Source organism: Grampus griseus, assembly GCF_964374135.1.
Source record: "Grampus griseus genome assembly, chromosome: 13".
NCBI classification, from domain to species: domain Eukaryota; kingdom Metazoa; phylum Chordata; class Mammalia; order Artiodactyla; family Delphinidae; genus Grampus; species Grampus griseus.
In genome coordinates, this window is record NC_139007.1 from 58,051,561 (window position 1) to 58,072,915 (window position 21,355).

Sequence of the window (21,355 nt, forward strand, 5' to 3'; positions counted from 1 at the left end):
GTTGCAAAGGTCCCCACGAGTATGGCGTTTCCTTACCCCACGGAAACTCATTTAACAGTTTTCCCCAGTTGCAATGCAAGCATATTCATTCTGGCAGCATGACTTAGGTGTTTGTCAGAAATGCCCTTCTTCTTCCTTTTCATTAAATCAAAATGATTTCTAATATAAGCCCTGCTCAAGTCTGACCACTCTGAACCCATTAGTCCTCTTTCATATTCCTACACCACCCTTGAGTGTCTCACAGAATCTAACACTTAATCAGGTTATTCTAAGGGTGAATGGCTTAGTACCTATCTAAAGCATATTCACCATTTCTTCTTTTCCATTTTAATTGTTATCCCTGCTTTATATGATCTGAGAGGAGTTACTCTAATCTGCATTTGTCTGACCCCTACAGATGACTTTAGGTGCCATATCTTTTTCTTCTATCCAATGCTCTAGTTTAGTACCCAAATAAATTTTAAGTGTAATTTGGAAAAGTGCTGCAAAGGGAACGATCAGGTTGCCCTGAGAGGTCTTTAGGGGCTAACCTAGTCTGGGTTGGGGATGGTTAGAAAGTTCTCTGAATAACAAAAAAGATAAAAATTTCACAAATGGCCTGATTAAGGGAAGAGCTGAGCACATTAGAGGAACAAATGGACAGACAAATGGACAGATAGCTAGACAATATGATAATGGTAAAAATAAGAATAGCAGCTAACTCTTATTGTGTGCTGCTCTGTGCCAGGTACTGTTTGAATTGCTATACGAGGATTATCTCTCACTAGTGTCAGGTGCACTGTGGACCAGGGGAGAGGGCTAAGAGGAAGCTTACAGAAGGAGGCAAGCGCCAAACCATGCGAGTTCTTCTAGGCCATAAGACGTGCAATGGGAAGCACTGAGGCATTTTAATCAGGGAAGGACGTGATCAGATCTATGTGAATTTAAATATCACTTTTATCGTGTAAGAGGAATGGGCTAGAGAGAGCAAGGGAAAGAGGGGAGACATGAGTTAGCTTTTACGACATTTCAGGAAAGAGATGATAGTGACTTGGACTGTTGTAGTGGCAACCATCATAGATGGAAGAAGGTATATTTAAGATTCATTTTAGAGATGGACTTGATATGACTTGGTGTGAGATAGGTGATGGGGTGGGGGAATCAATGGTGATTTTCAGGTTTCTAGCATAAGCAGGCAGTTTCCTCCAATAAGACCACTGAAGGGCATCTTCTTGGAGGTGAAGATCATGTTGTGACTGGGGTGCCTGTGACATCCAAATGGAGATGTCCAGAAGGCAACTGAATATGGATTTAAAGCTCAAAGGAGTTGGCGATCAGGTCGTTTGGCAGCATACAGATGGTGCATGGAAGCGGAGATGTCCTAAGGAAAGAAAGAGTGAAGAGTGAAACTAGAAGGATTAAGACAAAGCCTCATTTAAAACTTAAGGAGAGGCCAAACAGATGCAGAAACTGGAAGGCTTTATGGCTTTGCTATTGCTATTGTTAGGAGGCTGGCATCTACTCACTTCACGTTCAGTGCAACGTGCCATCTATGGAGTGTGTACTTTGTGAACAGCTCTGTGCTTAGGAAGCAGGTGATGAGTTTGGTTGCACAGTCCCTTCCCTGCAGGAGCTCCCATGCTCCTGGGGAGACAGACACAGGCACAGATGATTTCTAAACTGTGGAGAGTCCAAAGGTAGCGGGATGCCAGGGTGCCAGGGGAGGACAGAGGAGGAAGTGCTCTGAGTGCAGCCGGGAGGAATGAGTAGGTGGACTGTGTGAAAGGGAACATAATTATGCTGTGATGACAGGTGGAAACCATGACTCTCACTGGCAAACCAGAGTGCGTGGTGACCCTGAGAATGAGGGTCAGGAAAGTGTCATGGAGTTGATGACAGATTTAGCAGTATATAGAGATGATTTGAGTTAAAGTCCTGCCCTGTCCCTTAGTAACTGTGGGATCAGCAGCATGTCACTTAACTGTTTTAAACCTCAAGTTTCCTGGTCTCTATAGCTGGAAATTCCAATAGCACCTTCCATGAATATTTGCTGAGAGGTTTCATGAGATAATGCACTAACACTCTTAACAGTAATTGGCTTGTAAAATCCTTTCTCAAAAAAGAAAACAAAAGGCAATCATTGTTATAATAGTACTAAGAAGATTAAACATTTTTCCCAATCCTGTGGGGAAAGTGCTATTATATTTTCTTATTCACTGAAAAAAGATGAGGTTATGTTAGTTAAAAGTTATTCGCTTAAACCTTAAGTCAGTTAAATATACTATATCAATAAAGTGTAGAAAAGTCTAAAAATACAGAAGAATATAAACAATAAAATAAAAATGAACTCCAACTCATTATTCAGAGACAATCACTATTAACTGTACCTTGATATATTTTCTTTTGGTTTTCCATATATGTGACTTTACTATGAAATGCTGAATATATTTAAAAACAAAATTGGATTATGCAATATGTATGGGTGTGTATACAGTTTGGCTTTAATTTTTTAACTTTAGCATTGTACGGTGATCATCTTCCTATGCCATTGTTCTTTAAAAATATTTTTAAAATTATTTTTTATTGGAGTATAGTTGCTTTACAATGTTGTGTTAGTTTCTACTGTACAGCAAAATGAATCAGTTATACATATACATATATTCCCTCTTTTTTGGATTTCCTTCCCATTTAGGTCACCACAGTGCATTAAGTAGAGTTCCCTGTGCTATACAGTATGTTCTCATTAGTTATCTATTTTATACATAGTATCAATAGCGTATATATGTCAATCCCAATCTCCCAATTCCTCCCATCCCCAACCCCTTTCGCCCTTTGTATCCATACATTAGTTCTCTACGTCTGTGTCTCTATTTCTGCTTTGCAAATAAGGTCATCTGTACCATTTTTCTAGATTCCACATATATGCGTTAATATACAATATTTGTTTTTCTCTTTCTGACTTACTTCAGTCTGTATGACAGTCTCTGGATCCATCCACATCTCTACAAATGACCCAATTTCGTTCCTTTTTATGGCTGAGTAATATTCCATTGTATATATGTACCACATCTTCTTTATACATTCCTCTGTTGATGGATATTTAGGTTGCTTAAATATTTTTTAATTGTTGTTGAGTATACCTACTAAGGGATATGGTATAATTTTTTTCTTCTATTTAAATTGTAAATAAATAATGTGATGAATATCCTTGTATGTTTCTGGACAAATGCCCAGAAACAGAATTATTAGGTTATAGGGTATGCCCCCTTTAAACTCTCTGGCTACACATGGTCACACTGTTCTCTGGAACACGTGTAACCATTTAGGCTCCTATAGAAGTGTCTGTGGACTCTTCTCCCCAGCACTGGAAATTATCATGAAAACCTTTGCAGTTAAATAATGTTTGAATAATGTTGAAGTTGAACACTTTTTCTCAGGTATTTATTGGCCAGCAGTCTATTTCCCTTTGTAAGGAATATGGTTTAATTTTTTTTTTTTTTTTGTCTATAGAAATATAAGGAAGTGGTATTTGGTAAATGTAGTATGGGTGCTGGGCTCTGATATCCTATTTCAAAACCCAGCAATTTCAGAGAAGGAAATTATTTAATTTTTACTTGATTAGGTAATGGTTTGGTTAATTAAGCCTTAATCCATGAAGATAATCTTAACTCCAATTTTTTTTTCCTTAGGTAATTCAAGCCTTACAGTTAGTAGATTACACTTTTGGATTGTTGATGGAAGGCCTAAAGCAGAGAAACTTAGTCAATTGTGTCAATATAATCCTCTTGGCTGACCATGGTATGCTTTCTTTAAAATCATATTTTATCATTGCTTAAATCTTATCACTTTGGGGGGCATACAAAAAAATAGAGATTTTTAAAAGTCTATTTCTAGACCTAGAAGCTCTTAAATGAGCAAAGAATGAGCTTTGTAGTAGGCTGTGATGAATAGAGGACTAAAATTTATACTTTTAGTTTAATTATTCTAACATTCACTCTGAAAAATCTATCCATACACTTAATTTTCTATATATTTGGAGTTAGTAGTACTTAACAAGGATGTGGCTGGGCTGTCATCATAAAAAGTGTCTTCTTTTCAGTGAATGATTCGTTCATATAGATTGGCTGCAGTTTGCTGAATTGGCTAGTTTTACCATGTTCTATGTATTTTTTTGGTCATGTGAATAGACTTCTATAAAGTCCTGTCACTCCACATTTCTCTGCTTGAGGGTAGTTCTCCATTTCCGTCAACCTGAATATTAAAAGAAGTGAGACAGATGTCATGCCCTCTGCAACCTCACTTTTAAAGTACTCATTCATTCAACAAATATTTTTTAAGTGCTAACTCAATGCCAAGTATTTTCCTTGATGTGGTGTGGTAGGAAGTACGTAAAGCAGAAGTGGACCTTTTCTAGACAGGGTAATCTAGATGGGGTGAGAAGAGGAAAAGGGACACGTCTGCAGAATATTGTTTATATCTTACAACAAGATAATGTGAGACAGTAATTTATTTTAAGTTTCTAAAATGGTTCCCTAATACTTTGACCCATTGTTTTAAAATTGAAGAAAATATTTTAATGCATATTTTGTTAAAAAATTATAAAATATAAAAATAATAAAATGAATGGTAAAAATAATAAAAATATGGATGGAGTCTGAAGAATCTTCAAATAAAAAAGGTTTAACTACCAATTCTTTTTTAAAGCATATGCTTCTTATATAAATTTAAATAATACACTTACGAAAAGTAAAAATTATCTAGACTTTGTTCTCTTGCTTAATGTATTGTTTTATAAAAATGCATGTTATTTTTTGATTTAAAAATATATCATGTTGCTTTATGTAAAATCAGATGTTATAAAGGTTTAATTAGCTTCCTACAGAGAACTTTCTTTTTTTTTTTTAACAGAGAACTTTCTTCTTCGAAATTACTTTAACAGATCTACATTGAACAGATGATCTGTTTATAATTCCTATCTGTTCTTCTCTTATAAACATGATCCTTGTCTTCCACTGCCAGGATTTTCAAGGCCTGCTAATTAGAATAAAATAATTGAGTAAATTGTAAAGGTTCTCAGTCAAACTTGGTTTGAGATCTGTAACATAAAATATCTCCTATTTGATCTGATCAAAGACAACCGATCGTTACCATCTTATACATTCAGTGAATAATTTTTTTTTTAATTCAGGAATGGATCAGACTTATTGTGACAAAGTAGAATATATGACTAATTATTTTTCCCAAACAAACTTCTACATGTATGGAGGACCTGCCCCCCGCATCAGGACTCTGAATATACCTCATGATTTTTTTACTTGTAAGTATGAAGATGACCACATAAAAAAATAAAGGTAATACTGAAAGCGAATAACCATAGCCTCCTGATTCTGAGGATGCAGGGATTCCCAGGCCCCCTCTTCTCACCTCTTGGGAAGACCACACAGAAGCAAATGAGAAAATCCCATGTTTAATTACAGTCTGTCATTAAGGTCTATGGTAATATCTAATATTGTTAAGTTAAAATATACTCCATTCTTAAATGCTAAAATAATTCTTTGCTTAAAGTACTTTTTTACTTAATTTTACCAGATCACAGTCATTAATAAATGTCTGTGTCAAATTCACCTGAATTGTTTATATTTTTTTGCAGTTGTCAGGTATCAGTTGTAATGTGATTTACTTCTTTTTCTTTTGAAACAGTTAATTCTGAAGAAATTGTTAGGAACCTCAGTGTAAGTATACAGTCTTCTAATGCATATGTTTAAATTAATGGATGTCTTTAATCTAAGTTTCAAGAAAGCTGTATTCTATATTTTCGAGTCCAAGCCATTTGTAATTTATTTCTTAAACCTCCATCAACTTTATTTTAAATTCCTGTCAGTTGGTTTTACCTCAGCTGTTTTTATTTTGGAGTTGACACCGCCATTGGAAATTTGTTTGGGTATCAGAGGCACTCACTCCTGAATTGAATGGGCTGATGTTTCATTCAAAGGAGCTGGGCTAGTGAGCTTAAGGCGGCATCATTTTTCATATTTTTTGTATGATCTAATATTGGAAAACAGTGAAGCACAGATATTATAGATCTTTTTGTACAGGTCAGAAAAATCAACTCCCTTAAGTATAATTGCAACTGCTTTTGATTGGTTCTTGTATCCCAGGTTGTAAGTAAATAAGCAGGACAAATTCCAGATAGCTTAAAGCGGTCGAAATATTAAAATATTTAATATTTTTAATATTAAATGAAATATTTATTTGTTTTATATTATATATAAAACCACCATTATATTAAATGAAATATTTAATATTAATAAAATATTCTTCTATGGTGGTTTTAATGGTTCTATGTTTAAAGTATATTTGCAAATATACATCTATTATATGGATTCATGAGTTTACCATGGCTTGGGATAGGGCTAGATTTATTTACGTATAGGCGATATGCAAACATAGTAAAAACTGTGAGAATAAAATGTGAATCATTGAACGCTGAAAATGTGAATAAGGAAACGCTGGGGAAAGAGTGGTTACTATAACCTGGGACCCACTGCAAGTTTGAAGTAAGAATGAACGCTTGAGCAGAATTCTTTAGTGTTAGTCACTCCTTTTGTCTCTTACACCTAATATTCTGATCTTGAGTAAGCATGATGGGTCATCTCACTCCCTACTGGTGAAGGTGGTGAAGGGTGTACCTGGAATGTGCCCATGCTGACTGGAAGGGTAGTGGAGAATTTCCAGCAAATGGACTCTCTAAATCCACATATCATTTTCCCTTTTTTCCATCACCTCATGATCCATATAGCTGTAGTCCTATTGGTGAAATGATGGCAAATGTCTAATAATCCTAGTGGCGCAAAGGGATTGGATACCGCAGGCTTTGGAAATCCATTACATGGCATCACAGATAGGACCAGGCCTGGAGCTGCAGAGCCCTGAGGAAATGGACTATCATTTTATGAAGTAGCCCATTATTCCCAGGGAAAAGTTCCAAGTGGTAGTACAATATTTCCAGGAATGCTGATTTGTGGGCCTATATTGAGCTTCTATTGGACAAACATAACCAAACATGAAGTGGCAAGTTCCACACATTCTGGCTGCATGACAGACAGCAGCATCAACTTTGTTCTTAGATAAAAGGACCAAAATTATATCTCAACTCTAGCGTCTTCATCTCAAATTCTCAGATGCAAAGAATAACCCCATACTTCTTCAGAGGTTGGCAGTGTACCACAAGTTTTCTCTGAATTTACTCGGGCTGTACATCCAGTCAGCAAAGTGTGCCTCATCAAATGATCGGCGGTCCTTAAGGGCACATTCTAGTCCCTTGGACCTTTGAGGAAGCTGCATCCTCAGCAGCTGCCACAATGTGCTTGCCTGGAAGTTACAAAAATAGCGGCTTAAGAAAGAAGTAATGATAAATGAAAACGTAGAAAAATAAGAAGACTGGAAAAGTAGGCAAGAAAAAAAAATATCTGGCAGAAATATCTGTGCAATAAATAAGTTTCTCTGCCCTTTTTCATTCTATAACTCTCTTCACTCTCCTACTCTCTGTATTTCTTTTAAATTTTTAAAATCAATTTTGTAGTGTCTCTTCTTTTTCTTATGCAAATTGAACATGAGATAATAGTGACACAGACTTGAAATATTTATGAGATTGTTGAGGCTTAAAATAAATAAGAAACTGAGCAAGTAGAAAACAATTCATTTCCCCTTATCCTTACCTGTATTTTTTTTTTTTTCTGTTGTTTCTCAAAAAAGTCGAGGGAGAAAAAGGTTCTTTGTAGTTCTATTTCTCATTTGCTCACTTTTTTTACATGTATAGATACCAGTATGATTTGCACCTTTACCAAATTTTTAAATACGCCATCTAGTTAACAGCAGTTATTATTAAGAAATAAAATTTCATTCCAGTTTGTGAAGAGACCCATGAATTTTTCACAAGTGGGAGAACTGGACTAGATTTCAAAAACTATTGACTTGATTTGAAAATTAAGCAAATGTAGGTTATTTAAAGGGTAAATTGAGTCAATTGTGAAGGGATTTTTGGTGCAATTTAACTAATTTAAAAATTTTTTACTCATATTTATTAATGTCTATATAAGACTTTTCGTGTATAATTTAGACTCCAAATTTGTAATTGCCACTCTAAATACAAACTTATATTTATTCTCTGTCGAAAAAGGAGGGGAGATTTATGGTGGTTTAATGTATATATACAAGAATAAAACTTCAGACAGCAAACAATATAATTTACATCATATGTTAAATTAGAACTTAAATATTGTTGCCACAATTAAAAACAATATAACTAGAGAATGTGACTACACATAATAAGTTTAATGTTCCTATTTTATTAGCCAGGCTTAAATCCTCTTACTTTTAAAAAGTGTTTAACAAATCATCTTAGGAGGTGAAATTGTTGAATTAGTTTGCATATCTTATAGGTGTCATGAAGAAATAATTTACCTCTTTTGCAGTGCCGAAAACCTGATCAGCATTTCACACCCTATTTGACTCCTGATTTGCCAAAACGCCTACACTATGCCAAAAATGTGAGAATTGACAAAGCTCATCTTCTGATGGATCGACAGTGGCAGGCTGTGAGGTCTGTGTGCCTATTAACTTATCTCATAATACTTTTTTTTTGCGGTATGCGGGCCTCTCACTGCTGTGGCCTCTCCCATTGCGGAGCACAGGCTCCGGACGCGCAGGCTCAGTGGCCATGGCTCACGGGCCCAGCCGCTCCGCGGCATGTGGGATCCTGCCGGACCGGGGCACGAACCCGCATCCCCTGCATCGGCAGGCGGACTCTCAACCACTGTGCCACCAGGGAAGCCCTCTCTTAATACTTTTAACAGCCATCTTTCATTATAAATTTCCTTGACCTTACCCTGCTATTATGATCACATGAATTTTCCTGAGTATGACAATTTCTTGACCTTTTATATGCTATCTAGCACTTCTGTATTTGAAATGACTGTTACGAGGTTGCCCGTCTTAGCCTACTAATCTTTACAATGTAGATGAGAATGAGGAAGAAGGCTGACTGTCGAGAGATTATCAGAACCAGCACATTCTTAACCACTGAGACCACTGTGGTCTCCTTTAGGTGGCAGACAGGATATAAAGATGGCATCAGTTGTCTCAGAGGCTGGTAATGAGTAATGGATTAGATAGCTCTTTAAGGTCTTTGTCATCTTTGTGGTTTTTCTGAAAGAGCATACTTATGGCTGTAAGGCCAAGCTAACCAATTAGTTGTAACATTTCTTTTTTTCTAGCTATAATTGTGATTCATATTGATCATTGAGCATTTGCAAAATATAAGGCCATTTTGAGAAAATATAAAGCATTCTGAATCATTCTATCCCCAAATAACCAATTAATTAATTGACTCAACAAAATGTTCTTGATGCTTGCTATGTGTGTACCAAACCCTGTTCTAGGCATTTGGGATACAGGAATTATTCCTGCCCTCCTTGTCAAATGGAGAAGCCTGATAATAAGCCAGTAAACAAATAAATACACACTATCTGGTAGTTTAACTCACATTCCCTATTCTTGTGTTTTATTCCAGTATTTTTTCCATATGCATAAGTGGATATAAATAAAAGATATGTTTAGTAAAGGAAGAGGAGACAAAGGAAGAGAGGAAGTTGGGCTCTGACATAATAAATGTGTGCAGGATGAGGAAATGGAGATTTGCTGGGGTCTATTCACTGAGATAACAGGAAAGCCAAGCAGGGCACCGCTAGGCCAGGGAGTGTGCAGTTTAACACGTGGCCACTAGATGACACTAGCCTTTCTTCTTGGAATTGGAGTTTCATAGCCCTTTGCAGAGCACGGGCTCTAGGCACACGGGCTTCAGTATTTGTGACAGCACACAGGCTCAGCAGTTGTGGCTCGCGGACTCTAGAGCACAGGCTTAGTAGTTGTGGCACACAGGCTCAGTAGCTGTGGCTCGCGGACTCTAGAGTGCAGGCTCAGTAGTTGTGGCACACAGGTTTAGTTGCTCCGCGGCATGTGGGATCTTCCCGGACCAGGGTTCGAACCCGTGTCTCCTGCATTGGCAGGCGGATTCTTAACCACTGCGCTACCAGGGAAGTCCCTTTTAATTTTTTTAAGTCAGTAGCAGCTCTGGGGCAAGGAAAGGTAGAAACAGAGGGTCAGGTTTCCAGGCAGAGGGACTAGATTCCATGAATTGCAAGTAGTTCCGTTTTGCTAGAGCACTTAGTGAATGAAGCTGCCTTCATTCAGGTCCTCCTGCATGAAGGACCTTATCTGTCAGGACTAAAGAGTGTGACTTCGTGAAAAGCGTAGGAGACCACTGGGAGATACAAGGTGGCTGGAGGTGAATATATTGGGATTTGCATTTCTGAGAGCTCACTCCAGCTGCCATATGGAGGAGGATGGTCAAGCAAGTGGCAGGGAGGCCAGTTAGAAAGATGTGTTGTGACCCAGTCTTCAGCGTGATGACAGACCCAAGGGAGGCTGTGGAGCTGTAGTGGGTGGCAAAACTAGTCAGCACACTTTTGGGAAAGTATGGTGAACTTATGACCCAGATTTTCCAGAATAGTACCAGTTCATTATATTCTGTCTTCCATTTGTACTCATTAAAATATATGTTTCCATTTCCATCAGGGACATATAGGGTTAAATACAATTAGGGGTGTGTGTATGTGTATGAGTTATGTGGGAAGATTTTGGAGTTCAGAGTCAGGATAACCAATTCAGGTCAGATCTAGCTTAGAATGGTGGCAGTAGAGGAAAGCGAGGGAAATGTGACAGGTACGACAGAGAAAGATAGGACTTGGCACCTAACTGGGTATCAGGAGAGAAGGCTTGCTCATTGCCCGTGTGTGTCATGTCCCAGCTGTGGCAGAGGAACGGGGCCTTAATTTTGACTTTATTAATTAGACATGGAGAAGATAAAAGAGATTTGTTCCAAAGGATTTTAGATAGTACTTGGAAGTTGAGCTAAATTATGAAAGATAAAACCAACTCATCTTTTCCAATTGCCAGCTTCCATTTTTCCATATGTAATTTCCAGAGGCAAATTAATGGTTGGAAAGTTTGAATGTGAGCAATTAGAAAAGCAGACTTCTAAAGTTTTCACTTGGAAAGCAATAAAAAAGAGAGGTTTTTCTAACAATATTTTTATCTTTTGCTTCCAAATATGGTTTTGTAATACTAAAGTTTTCTAATGAAGATGGGTTAGGGGTTGGAAATATAAAAACAAACCAACAAAAACTAGATTTATCTGAAAACAGAAAGATAAAGGATCAATTTTAGAGAATTTTACCTATGGCTTAGTTCAAAAGACCTTTCCTTTCTTTCATTAATGAATACTCTAGCTTCCCACACAGAATTTAAAACTTAATTATACTCAATCAAATAGCTCCAGTTATCTTGGGGAACCAAATATATATGGAATAAGTATAAAATATTTTTTAGAACAAGTTTTACCTCATACCATCAATTTTATTGGCATTAACTAAGATGACATGAACTGGCACCTCAGAGTAACTGAACTTAAACCCCCTATTAAAAGGACTACTCTTGCTTTCCCCATTCTAGGTGGTACTTAGTTTCTCCTTTCTTCCCTCTATTGGGTAGAGTTGAGTGTGGCCTTGTGAGTTTTGTGATTTATTTTTTATTTTGTGATTTATTTTTATTTTTTTATTTAACCTGAGTGAGAATCAGTTATGAATTTTTTAAAAGTTGATTTTTTAAGACACTAAAGTCCTGCTCTCAATTAAGGTTACAATGTAAAAAACAAAAACTGTGCCTCTGTGTGTGTGTGTGTGTGTGTATTTGCCCAGGGGTTGGGTGCTGGGCATTGGGGAAACAAATGAGAGATATTTTTTAAGGCCAACATTTGGAAATATTAGTCATTTTCCCTTTAGGGGCCTAATTTGAACCTGTATAACATTATCGCTTTAAAAAAATCTAGGTTCCTTTATCACTATTTTGTTTTCAAGTATAAAAACTAACTACATATAAAATTGCTAATACTGCTCAATTCAAAGACTAAAATGTGAAAATGTAGGCAAAATACAAATGAATTAAATTTGAAAAGTCTTTCAAGTAATAGAACAACAACCTATGGAAGAAAATCCCAAAAGTTAAAACTAAACTCTAACTTTACAGAATATACTGGCTTTTCCTTCCCAAGTATTATAATTAACTTGCCCTGAGTATTCTCTATTCATATTTTCATATTATTTCCCTAGATATCTCTGACCTAAAATAGGAATTGATATTTTTTCCCAGTTCCAAAGATTTATTTTTAAAGCACTGAAACGCTTAACATAATATATTAATCAAACTACTCTTAATCACACAGACATGGATGTGTAAATGTACAGGTAAGCCCGAAGACAAAGTTTTTAAAAATCAGTGCCTTTGTATATCCTTCTCTTAATATTTAAAAGCCAAATACTTTGAATTCTATTTATAGATGCTGGAATTCTCCTTCCTTCTCTCCTACCACTCTTTGTTCCTCTGTGGCTCTGAATTTGAGCACGAAAATAAATATATTTATGCTGTTGTTGACAGAAAATTTTACTTATATAAAAGGAGAGACTACATCAAAATCCACTAAAGCTCAGTTTGCAATAAGGTCTCATATTAATAGATTCATCAGAGTGTAATAATATTATTTCTTTATAGGACTAAAGAATTTTCATCCTGTGGAGGAGGCAACCATGGTTATAACAATGAGTTTAAGAGCATGGAGGTAACTTACTGCTTTTTTTTTAAACAAATATTTATTGAGCACCTACTTTGTGACGGACAATGTTCAGGACTCTTGAATACCCTTGTGAACAACACAGATAAAGACCCCTGCCCTCATGAAGTTTTCATTCTAACAGGTGGATATAGCCAATTGACATAACAGAGCAATGTATGGCTGGTATGTTAGGAGATAAGTGCTACGGGAAATAAAGAAAAAGTAAAGCAGAGTAGGTGGAAATTGGGGGTGTTTTGGGGTGACATGGGGGCAGGGTGCAACTTTAACTAAGATGGAGATGGTAAGATTCATTGAGATGACGGCTGAGCAGAGACTTGAAGAAGGTGCAAGAATTAACCTTTCAAGTATTCAGGGGACAGGTGTCCAAGGCAGAAGAAACAGCCAGTGTCAAGGGCCTAAGATGGGAACGTGTCTGATATGTTGGAGGTGAGAGAACTTTTGTTAGGCTGTTAGGATATTAGACCATGGCTGCCGCTGATTGGAGAGGAAAGAGGGAGAGTTAGTTTGATATGTTAAATTCAAGGTATTTATTAGGCATGCAAGTGGAGATGTTACATATAGGCAATTAGAGAGTCTACCTAAAGGGATAGAAAAATTGAGTTTTGGGTATATAAATTATTTCGAAGATATGTGACTAGATAACATTCTCAGGGATTGAGTGTAGGTGGAGAAGAAGAGCAAGTCCTGAGCCTTAAGCACTTTTCCTTGAAGAGATTGGGAGACAAAGAGTTACTAGCAAAGAGACCTGGGGGTAGAGCCAGTGAGGGAAGAAGAAAACCAGGAAAGTGTGTTGTCCTTGGAGCCCAGGGAGGAAACTATTTGAAAGAGCCCATGAGTAAAGTGTAGCCAATATTCCCCCCTCAGTAAAGCTTCATGATTTTGCAACCTGATTGTCTTACCTAGTTCCATTTGTCACACACACACACACACACACACACACACACACACACACACGCCCCTTTCCAAAGAAAGAAAAATGTGTTAGGCTCTATATGAATATACTGCCTCTTAACATTGTCATGATGAATTATATCTCTTTGTAAATACTTGAGAAGTTTCTGCCTTCTCTATTAATTAGGGTACTATTTGATAATTGAGTTAATTACTGCAAGAAAAACCTATGCCTCCAATTCTTTGCTGATTACCTTGGGAAAATATATATGTGTATATTTATATTCCTGTAGCCTGAAGAGAATTGCCTATCCGTGTTTGATACTGTTCTTCTAGATATTTAGAATCTAAAACAAATTAGATCTGTTATAAATAATATAAGGTTACCTTTAATTATTTAAACATAAATAAAAATATTTAGGTCTCTTCATCCTAAAAGTAAATGGGAGATGTCTTTGAGAAATCAGTGAGCAAGTATAAGTTGTGCAAAAATATTTAATACTTAGAAATGTCAGCATTTTTTGTCATGTAGTAGTAACATATGTGAACAATGATAAGAAAGGAGTATAAAAAGAATATATGATGTTGTATGATGAATGTCTAATTTCTGTTGTCCAGATGTTGTAGAATTGTGCGGGCATCGGTTGTCCAGTATTGCTTGTATTCTCCTAGTCTGTTGACATAGGAGGTGCTATGGAAGCAGGTGGATTTAGAAGTAAACACAGTATGGATTATATTTGATTGGACTTGGTACAACATCTCAGGTGGAAACGTTGCAAAAATCATTTTCGAAGCTGGAAAGCAGCCAATATTGTACGATAACTATAAATGGAGCATTTAAAAATTATGAATCACTATATTGCACACCTGTAACCTATAATATTGTACAGCAAATGTACTTCAATAATAAAAAAAACATACTGTTAAAAACAAATCTGGAAAGGAATTCTTAAAGAGGCTTAAGATACAAATAAAAGAGCTGTTAAAAAAAGAAAATTGTGTCTCTTCCAACATATGTTTTTGAGATTACATGGCATCTAGTAACAGGTGGACTATTACTGCCTAGGCTATCTTTCTGGCACATGGACCCAGTTTTAAACAGCAGACTGAAGTTGAGCCATTTGACAATATTGAAATCTATAACCTAATGTGCGGTAAGTATACCTATATAACTTCAACAATCATACATGAATTGAGTTTTAAAAATATGAATTTTGAAGCTGGTGATAAATTGAATCCCAGAAGTAGATGCTCTGTCCTAAGGAGATGGAAAGTAGAAAAGATGAGGTAGAATTATTTACTATTCAGAATTATTTAGCGGTCAATGTGAGTTCTTTTCATTTTGTTTTGTTTTAGTAATGATAAACATTAGACCCTGGGAGACCAACTTTTCTGTTAGTTACTACATGAAAATTTAATTTAATAGAACTTAGATAAATAAAATTACACTTCCAACTTTTCAGAGCAGGGAAAACACAGCAAAAAAACAGAAGTATTTTCTTGTAATTACGGAGAGAAAGCTTCTGGAATAAAAGGATGGTAAAAAAGTCCTATTTGGATCGACACATTACACTCAATGTTAAAAAACAGTAAAGAATTAGAGTTTTGGGGAATCTAACCTACCTTGCTGCCTATGTGCTTACCTCAGACCACACATCATTTAGCTAGGCAAGGCAATGAATTGAGTTGCAATTTCACCTTTAGCTACAGGAATTTGGGAACATAAGTACACTCACAGTTGTCACTCTTCATCTTGCCACTGGCCTGTGGTAATTGAATGTAACTTAGAGACCAAAGAGTATCCATTTAAAAATAATGTGTTGTAACATTAACTTAAATTCTTTGTTCCCAAGCCTGAGTTTATGGTCAGGGCTACTGGCCCTTTCCAGGAAAGGTTTAAAAAGAACTAGTTAAGATTGCAGTTCTAGGAGAGATCTCTTTGGTAGTCCTCAGCAGGGACTTACAAGGTTATGTTTGTGCAATATTTGTATGTTCTGTTTTTATAGGAAAAACTATAAAAAGTTCTCTAAATTTTAAGCAAAATTCACTAGTTTAATATTTTAAAAGTATCTGTACTTAGAGTATTTTCCTATAATTAAATAAATATACTACAAGTAAGATTGTAAATTATTTAAGTTCTTTAAACTTGTTTTTACTAAAAGTGTAGCTTTTTTATGCTAGAAAACCATGATATACTTAAGGCACAAAGTGATCATTTAAGCAGAGATGCTTTTCTCCGGAGGAACAGAAACAGTTCATAAACATTCCTATGGCTCATTTACAGCAACTGTTCCTATTTTCTAGAAAGACTAGGTATGGAAATTGGGAGGGGAGGGGGAAGCTGCTAAACTGAATGGTGTATGCAGCAGAATTTATTAAAGGAAGTGAACACTAAGTGTTTGTTTTCTCCCATCTTCTGCATAGATGTTGTTGCCTTCTAATTTAAAACTACTTTGAATTTAATTTTTAAACAGATCTTCTACACATTCAACCAGCACCAAACAATGGTACCCATGGTAGTTTAAACTATCTTCTGAAGGTGCCTTTTTATGAACCATCTCATGCAGAAGAAGTGTCAAAGTTTTCTGTTTGTGGCTTTACTGTTCCAGTGCCCACAGATACTCTAGGATGTTCATGCCCGGAGCTACAAAGTGTAAGTAATAACTTCATGTATCCATAAGAATGTAAAGGGGCAAACTCACCTATAACCAGAGTAGCTAACAACCAGGTTTGTGTTCTAGCTCAGATATTTACTAAGAGAATATGTGGTTTCTCTGAACCTTATCTGGAAATGAGAGGTACATTGTAAGATTAAGTATGTGAATATGTTTTGTAAGCTGGAAAGCACTACTTGGCAATTGTTAATCCACGGTGAGCTAACTGTCCGTAATCGTTCAAAACAGTGGAATCCTGGGGCTCTCTTTGATTTCCCTCATCAACCATCTTTCTTACAGCTTAAGAATCAGATGGTCATACTCGGTTATTTCAGAGCAGAAATAGCCCGCGGGGGCAGGGACTGAGATCTGGCATCTGACACACCCACTAGGGTAGGTGCTGCGGAGTCTGCTCAGCAGGAAGCCTAGCATTTAAAGTGGGAGGTATTCTTCTGGGTAGTAGTGAAGAACCCTTTGATGAGAGGACGCTTGGAGGCTGCCTGACAGACAGTCAGCATTGGGAAGGTCTTTTTAGTGGATCAGATGCCCAGCTGAGTTCAGCAGCAGGATTTCAGATCCCAGGAGACTCTCAGCCAGGTGAGATTCCAGTGCTAAGAGGGGTCTCCCAAAGGCAAGCAATCAGAACAGGAGCTCAGAATGCAAGGACCAAGCCCCGCTGTGAGAATTAAAGCACATGGGTGGGGCTGGGATATCGGAATGGAATTGGAGCCCACTATCGGGACTCCATCAAGCTAAAGCTAATGTCGAGGTGCATTTGATGCCAAGTCCCGAGGGTGGCTGTAAAGCTAAATAAACACCAGCTGCCTCAGGTAAGAATTGTTTCTTAGAGCCAGGGGTCAGGGAAGGCTTTCCATTCTCTGATCCTCAAAGTAACATCATATCACAGAAATAAATGCATAAGTAAATTACCAACCAAAAAAGATTTAAAAGGGCAAAAGTCTAAACTTCCCAGTAAAAATCAAATCCATCCTGAAAATCAGAGTAAATGTGTGGGTTTCCTACTGCTCCAGATAACCTCAATGGAACCACTATTTAAAGTAATAATAATAAATATTATAAAGTGGGTGTTTTCTTCCCCACTTTAGAGATAAAGAGGGCTCCGAAAAGTTAGGTAAATTGTCCAGTGTCACAGAAGCTCGGTCTATGTGACTGCAAACCCCAAGTTCTTCTTTGTAAGGAAGGTCCCTTCCTGCTCAGTGTGGTCCCAGGATCAGCATCTGCATCACTTGCAAGCTCATTGGAGATGCAGAATCTCAGGCCCCCCTGAGCTTGGGCTCACACTGAATCAGAATGTACATTTTAGCAAGACTCTCAAGGGAGTTTCGTGTGTGTATGTGTGTGTGTGTGTGTGTGTGTGTGTATATATATATATATATATATATATATATATATATATATATATATATATATATATATATAAAAGCTTGAGAAACCCTGGGATGTTGTCATCCCAACTTAGTAATTGATTCCAGCACGGTCAGAATGATCTGCCCCATCATCAATTACATCTTTGCAGACTCCCACACAACAAATGTATTCCTGGGAGTAGCAATGTCTCTATATTTCTGAGGTAGTGGCAGAACTGGAATTTAAACTCAAGTTAGTCTGGCTTTTTTGTTCTGTAGTAAAACATTCATGTGACTACTGCAGAAATAATCTTGATCACCTTTTAAAACATGTGTTGTTACTATGATTCACTTTCTCCCCATCTCCCACGTTATCTTGCAGAGTGCTGACCTTGACCGCGTGAATCAAATGCTAAATCTCACCCAAGCTGAAAGTAGGTCAATAGAAAGCACGTTAAGTCTTCGATGTTTAGACCTAACAGAATGCCACATTGCCTTTTGGAGGTTCTCCAAAATAAGCTTACAGGTTCTTTTGAACATAAAGATTTTCTTGCCAATATATAAGAGGGAAAAATGCCCCAGGTCTAATAACAACAGTAGCAGCATGGAATAGTTATGATGGTCTCAAGCACTCAGCAATTCCTTGAAATGGTGGTGCGTTGTCTACAGTTCCCTATTCACTTTTTTAGATGTGAAGAGACAAACTGCCTGGGTTTAAGTCCTATGTCTACTTCTTCCCCTCTGTGTAAGCTGGGCCAAATTACTTAACCTCTCTGTGCCTCAGTCTCTTCCATAATAATGGTACTCACCTCACGTAGTTGAAAAGATTGAAAGAGTTAATCCTTGATATGTACACACTGCTATATTTAAAATAGATAACCAACGAGAACCTACTGTATAGCACAGGGAATGCTACTCAATATTCTGTAATAACCTAAATGGGAAAAGAATTTGAAAAAGAATAAATGCATGAATATATGTATAACTGAATCGCTTTGCTGCACACCTGAAACTAACACAACATTGTTAATCAACTATGCTCTGACATAAAATAAAAATTAAAAAAAAAGAGCTAACCCATGGAAAGAATGTAGAACAGTGTCTGCCCTGGAGCAATATGATTATTACCTGTTATCCCTTTTATTTTTTACTTTAAAAATTTTTTAACTGAAGTATAATTGACGTATAACATTTTATTAGTTTCAAGTGTACAATATAATGATTCAATATTTGTATATATTGCAAAATGACCACCACAGTAAGTCTAGTTAACATCTGTCCCCATACATAGTTATAAAAACTTTTTTTTTCTTGTGATGAGGGTTTTTAAGATTTACTCTCTTAGTGACTTTCAAATGTGCAATACTGTGTTATTAACTACAATCAACCTGTTATCTTTCAAGTATTCTTGTATTGAGCTCTCTAGGCCTGTTTCATCATTGTAAAATGGAAATACCTACTTTTAGAGTTGTTATGAAGACTAAATGAGTTAACATACGTGTGTACTTAGAATGGTGCCTGGCACACAGTAACAGTTCAGTAAATACGTTGGCTGTTTTGACAATCTTCTTATAATCTACTGAGTGTTATTCCATGGCATGAATACTCTGCACATTTTTTAACCATCAGTAATTGGTGGAATTTAGACTAATGGCAGATAATTAAAAATGAATAAATACAGTAGGCATACTTTTAATAAAATTCCAATTTCTTTCCTAGGACAATTACGAAAGTAAGTCATCTTTGTTATAAAGTATGTGCTTTTGATTTTAAAGTTTTATCTCTTCGGATATGTCTTGTGAACTATTAGCTGTTTAGCTAAGTAATTTATCTAAGCCTTAGTTTTATAATTTATAGAATGGAATAATAACACCTACCTCATAGGGTTGTTGTAAGACTTAAAAGAGGTTACATATGTAAAATAGTTATCAGAGTACCTGGAAAATAATAATCCATCAGAGATGGGTAGTTACTATACATAGAAACATTTGCTAATTTTCACATTTTTATTTTATATTATTTTTATTTTAGTAAAAACAACAGAGAAACTAAATTTGCCATTTGGAAGGCCCAGGGTTATACAGAAGAACAAGGAACTCTGTCTTCTTTATCACAGGGAATATGTCAGTGGATTTGACAAAACTAGCAGGATGCCCCTTTGGAGTTCATATACAGTCCCTAAACCGGTAAGTTCCTGTGTCCATTGATTCACACAGGCTGGAAAGAAATTGTAGTTCTTTACTATACTAAAAGTTGAATTTTGATTTGCAGTAGAGATCCCAAAGGGAGCTCAATGGACCTGTGGCTTGTATTGATAAGACAATGTCCCAGGTTTTACTTACAAGTACTTGTAGGTGCTACATGGGTGCAAAAGAGGAATACATTGTGTTTTGCCTGGAGAAAGCAGAGTGTTTACAGGCCAACTGGTTAATTGGTATGGCAGGTAGAAAAGAAGATTTCAAAGAGAAGCAACAGGAAGTACAGAGGCATACATTTCATTTGGTATTTCCCAAGTATATGGTGGGTGCACGTAAAAGGTGATGGTGACTAAGTTATAAAGGGTTTTGTTATTTATTTGATTACTTTAAAATATTATACTATCTGCTGTGTACCATGGTAGGTACAGTAAACACAATGTGAATAAGAGGTAATCCTTCCCTAAAGGATCTAGTACTCTAAGAAGCCAGGCTAGACTTACATGTATAGGTGTCCTATGTTACAGGTCTCTGCAGATTGAGGTTGAGAATCCAATTGTTTAAATCCTCTTACCTCTTTCACTATCTGGCAAACTCCTTTTCAATTAATGTCACCGGGACAATTGGCTACCATAAGAAAAAGAAATATTAGATCCCTACTTCACACCACATACAAAATTAAATTGATGGTGAATTTATAGACCTAAATGTGAACAGCAAATCCATATTTTCCTTTGTGTATATTTTTATGACCTCAGGATAGAGAAGGATTTCTTAGCACACAGAACAACAACAAAAACAAAAATTACGTAGAGGAAACTGATTAATTTACTACATTAACATTAATGTGTGACCAAAAAAATGAACTTATGGCTGGGACAATATATTTGCACTGCACGTAAGAAACAAGTGATGAGTATACAGAATACTAATTAGGATCCGGAATGGCTAGTAAATTTCTACCAATAAACAAGAGAATGGCAAGCATCTTAGTTAATAAATGGGCAAAGGATATGAACCAAAGGATATGAAACTTATTAGCAATCAGGGAAATGTAAATTAAAGCAAAAATCAAAGTCTGCCAAAAATCAGCCCAAACACTCCTTCATGGCAGGAATGGTTTTATTTAACATATTCCCCGGCACAGTACCGCTGCCCAGTAAATGGTTATTGAGTGAATGCATCAGATAAATTAATCCCAACCATTATTTTTAAAGAACTAAAGATGAAGCAGTACTTCCAACCAGAAGGGTAAATAAATAATCAGGAAGCTGTTTTTGTAGAGAAAAATCTTAGTATTTTATATACAAAGATTCTGATGACAAACCCCTACCTATTACTGTTCTTGTTAAGGGTACAGATCTTCCATCTCTTTTTATGGAAAGGAAATGATTGGTTGTATCCAGTTTATTTACTCTTCGTGTTCCAATTCAAGATTTCTGGAATAAGCATATTTTGCCACTACTAATTATGGCTTTATGTGTTCTGAAAGTCAACTCTCCCGCTGACAATGGTTTAATT

At 36.4% G+C, this 21,355-nt stretch overlaps 1 protein-coding gene across 1 annotated transcript in view; it reads left to right on the forward strand.

Annotated features, from left to right (window-relative positions):
- ENPP3 (ectonucleotide pyrophosphatase/phosphodiesterase 3) overlaps window positions 1-21,355 on the forward strand; it is a gene marked incomplete at its 5' end in the record, with an annotated part of 62,812 nt that overhangs the window by 24,991 nt on the left and 16,466 nt on the right. Inside the window, 9 exons of the mRNA XM_082668950.1 lie at window positions 3,669-3,777; window positions 5,168-5,296; window positions 5,680-5,711; window positions 8,454-8,587; window positions 12,646-12,712; window positions 14,685-14,772; window positions 16,093-16,271; window positions 18,022-18,073; window positions 19,671-19,825. Of these exons, the coding sequence (XP_082525076.1) occupies window positions 3,669-3,777; window positions 5,168-5,296; window positions 5,680-5,711; window positions 8,454-8,587; window positions 12,646-12,712; window positions 14,685-14,772; window positions 16,093-16,271; window positions 18,022-18,073; window positions 19,671-19,825 (945 nt within the window). The remainder of the gene's footprint in view (window positions 1-3,668; window positions 3,778-5,167; window positions 5,297-5,679; window positions 5,712-8,453; window positions 8,588-12,645; window positions 12,713-14,684; window positions 14,773-16,092; window positions 16,272-18,021; window positions 18,074-19,670; window positions 19,826-21,355) is intronic.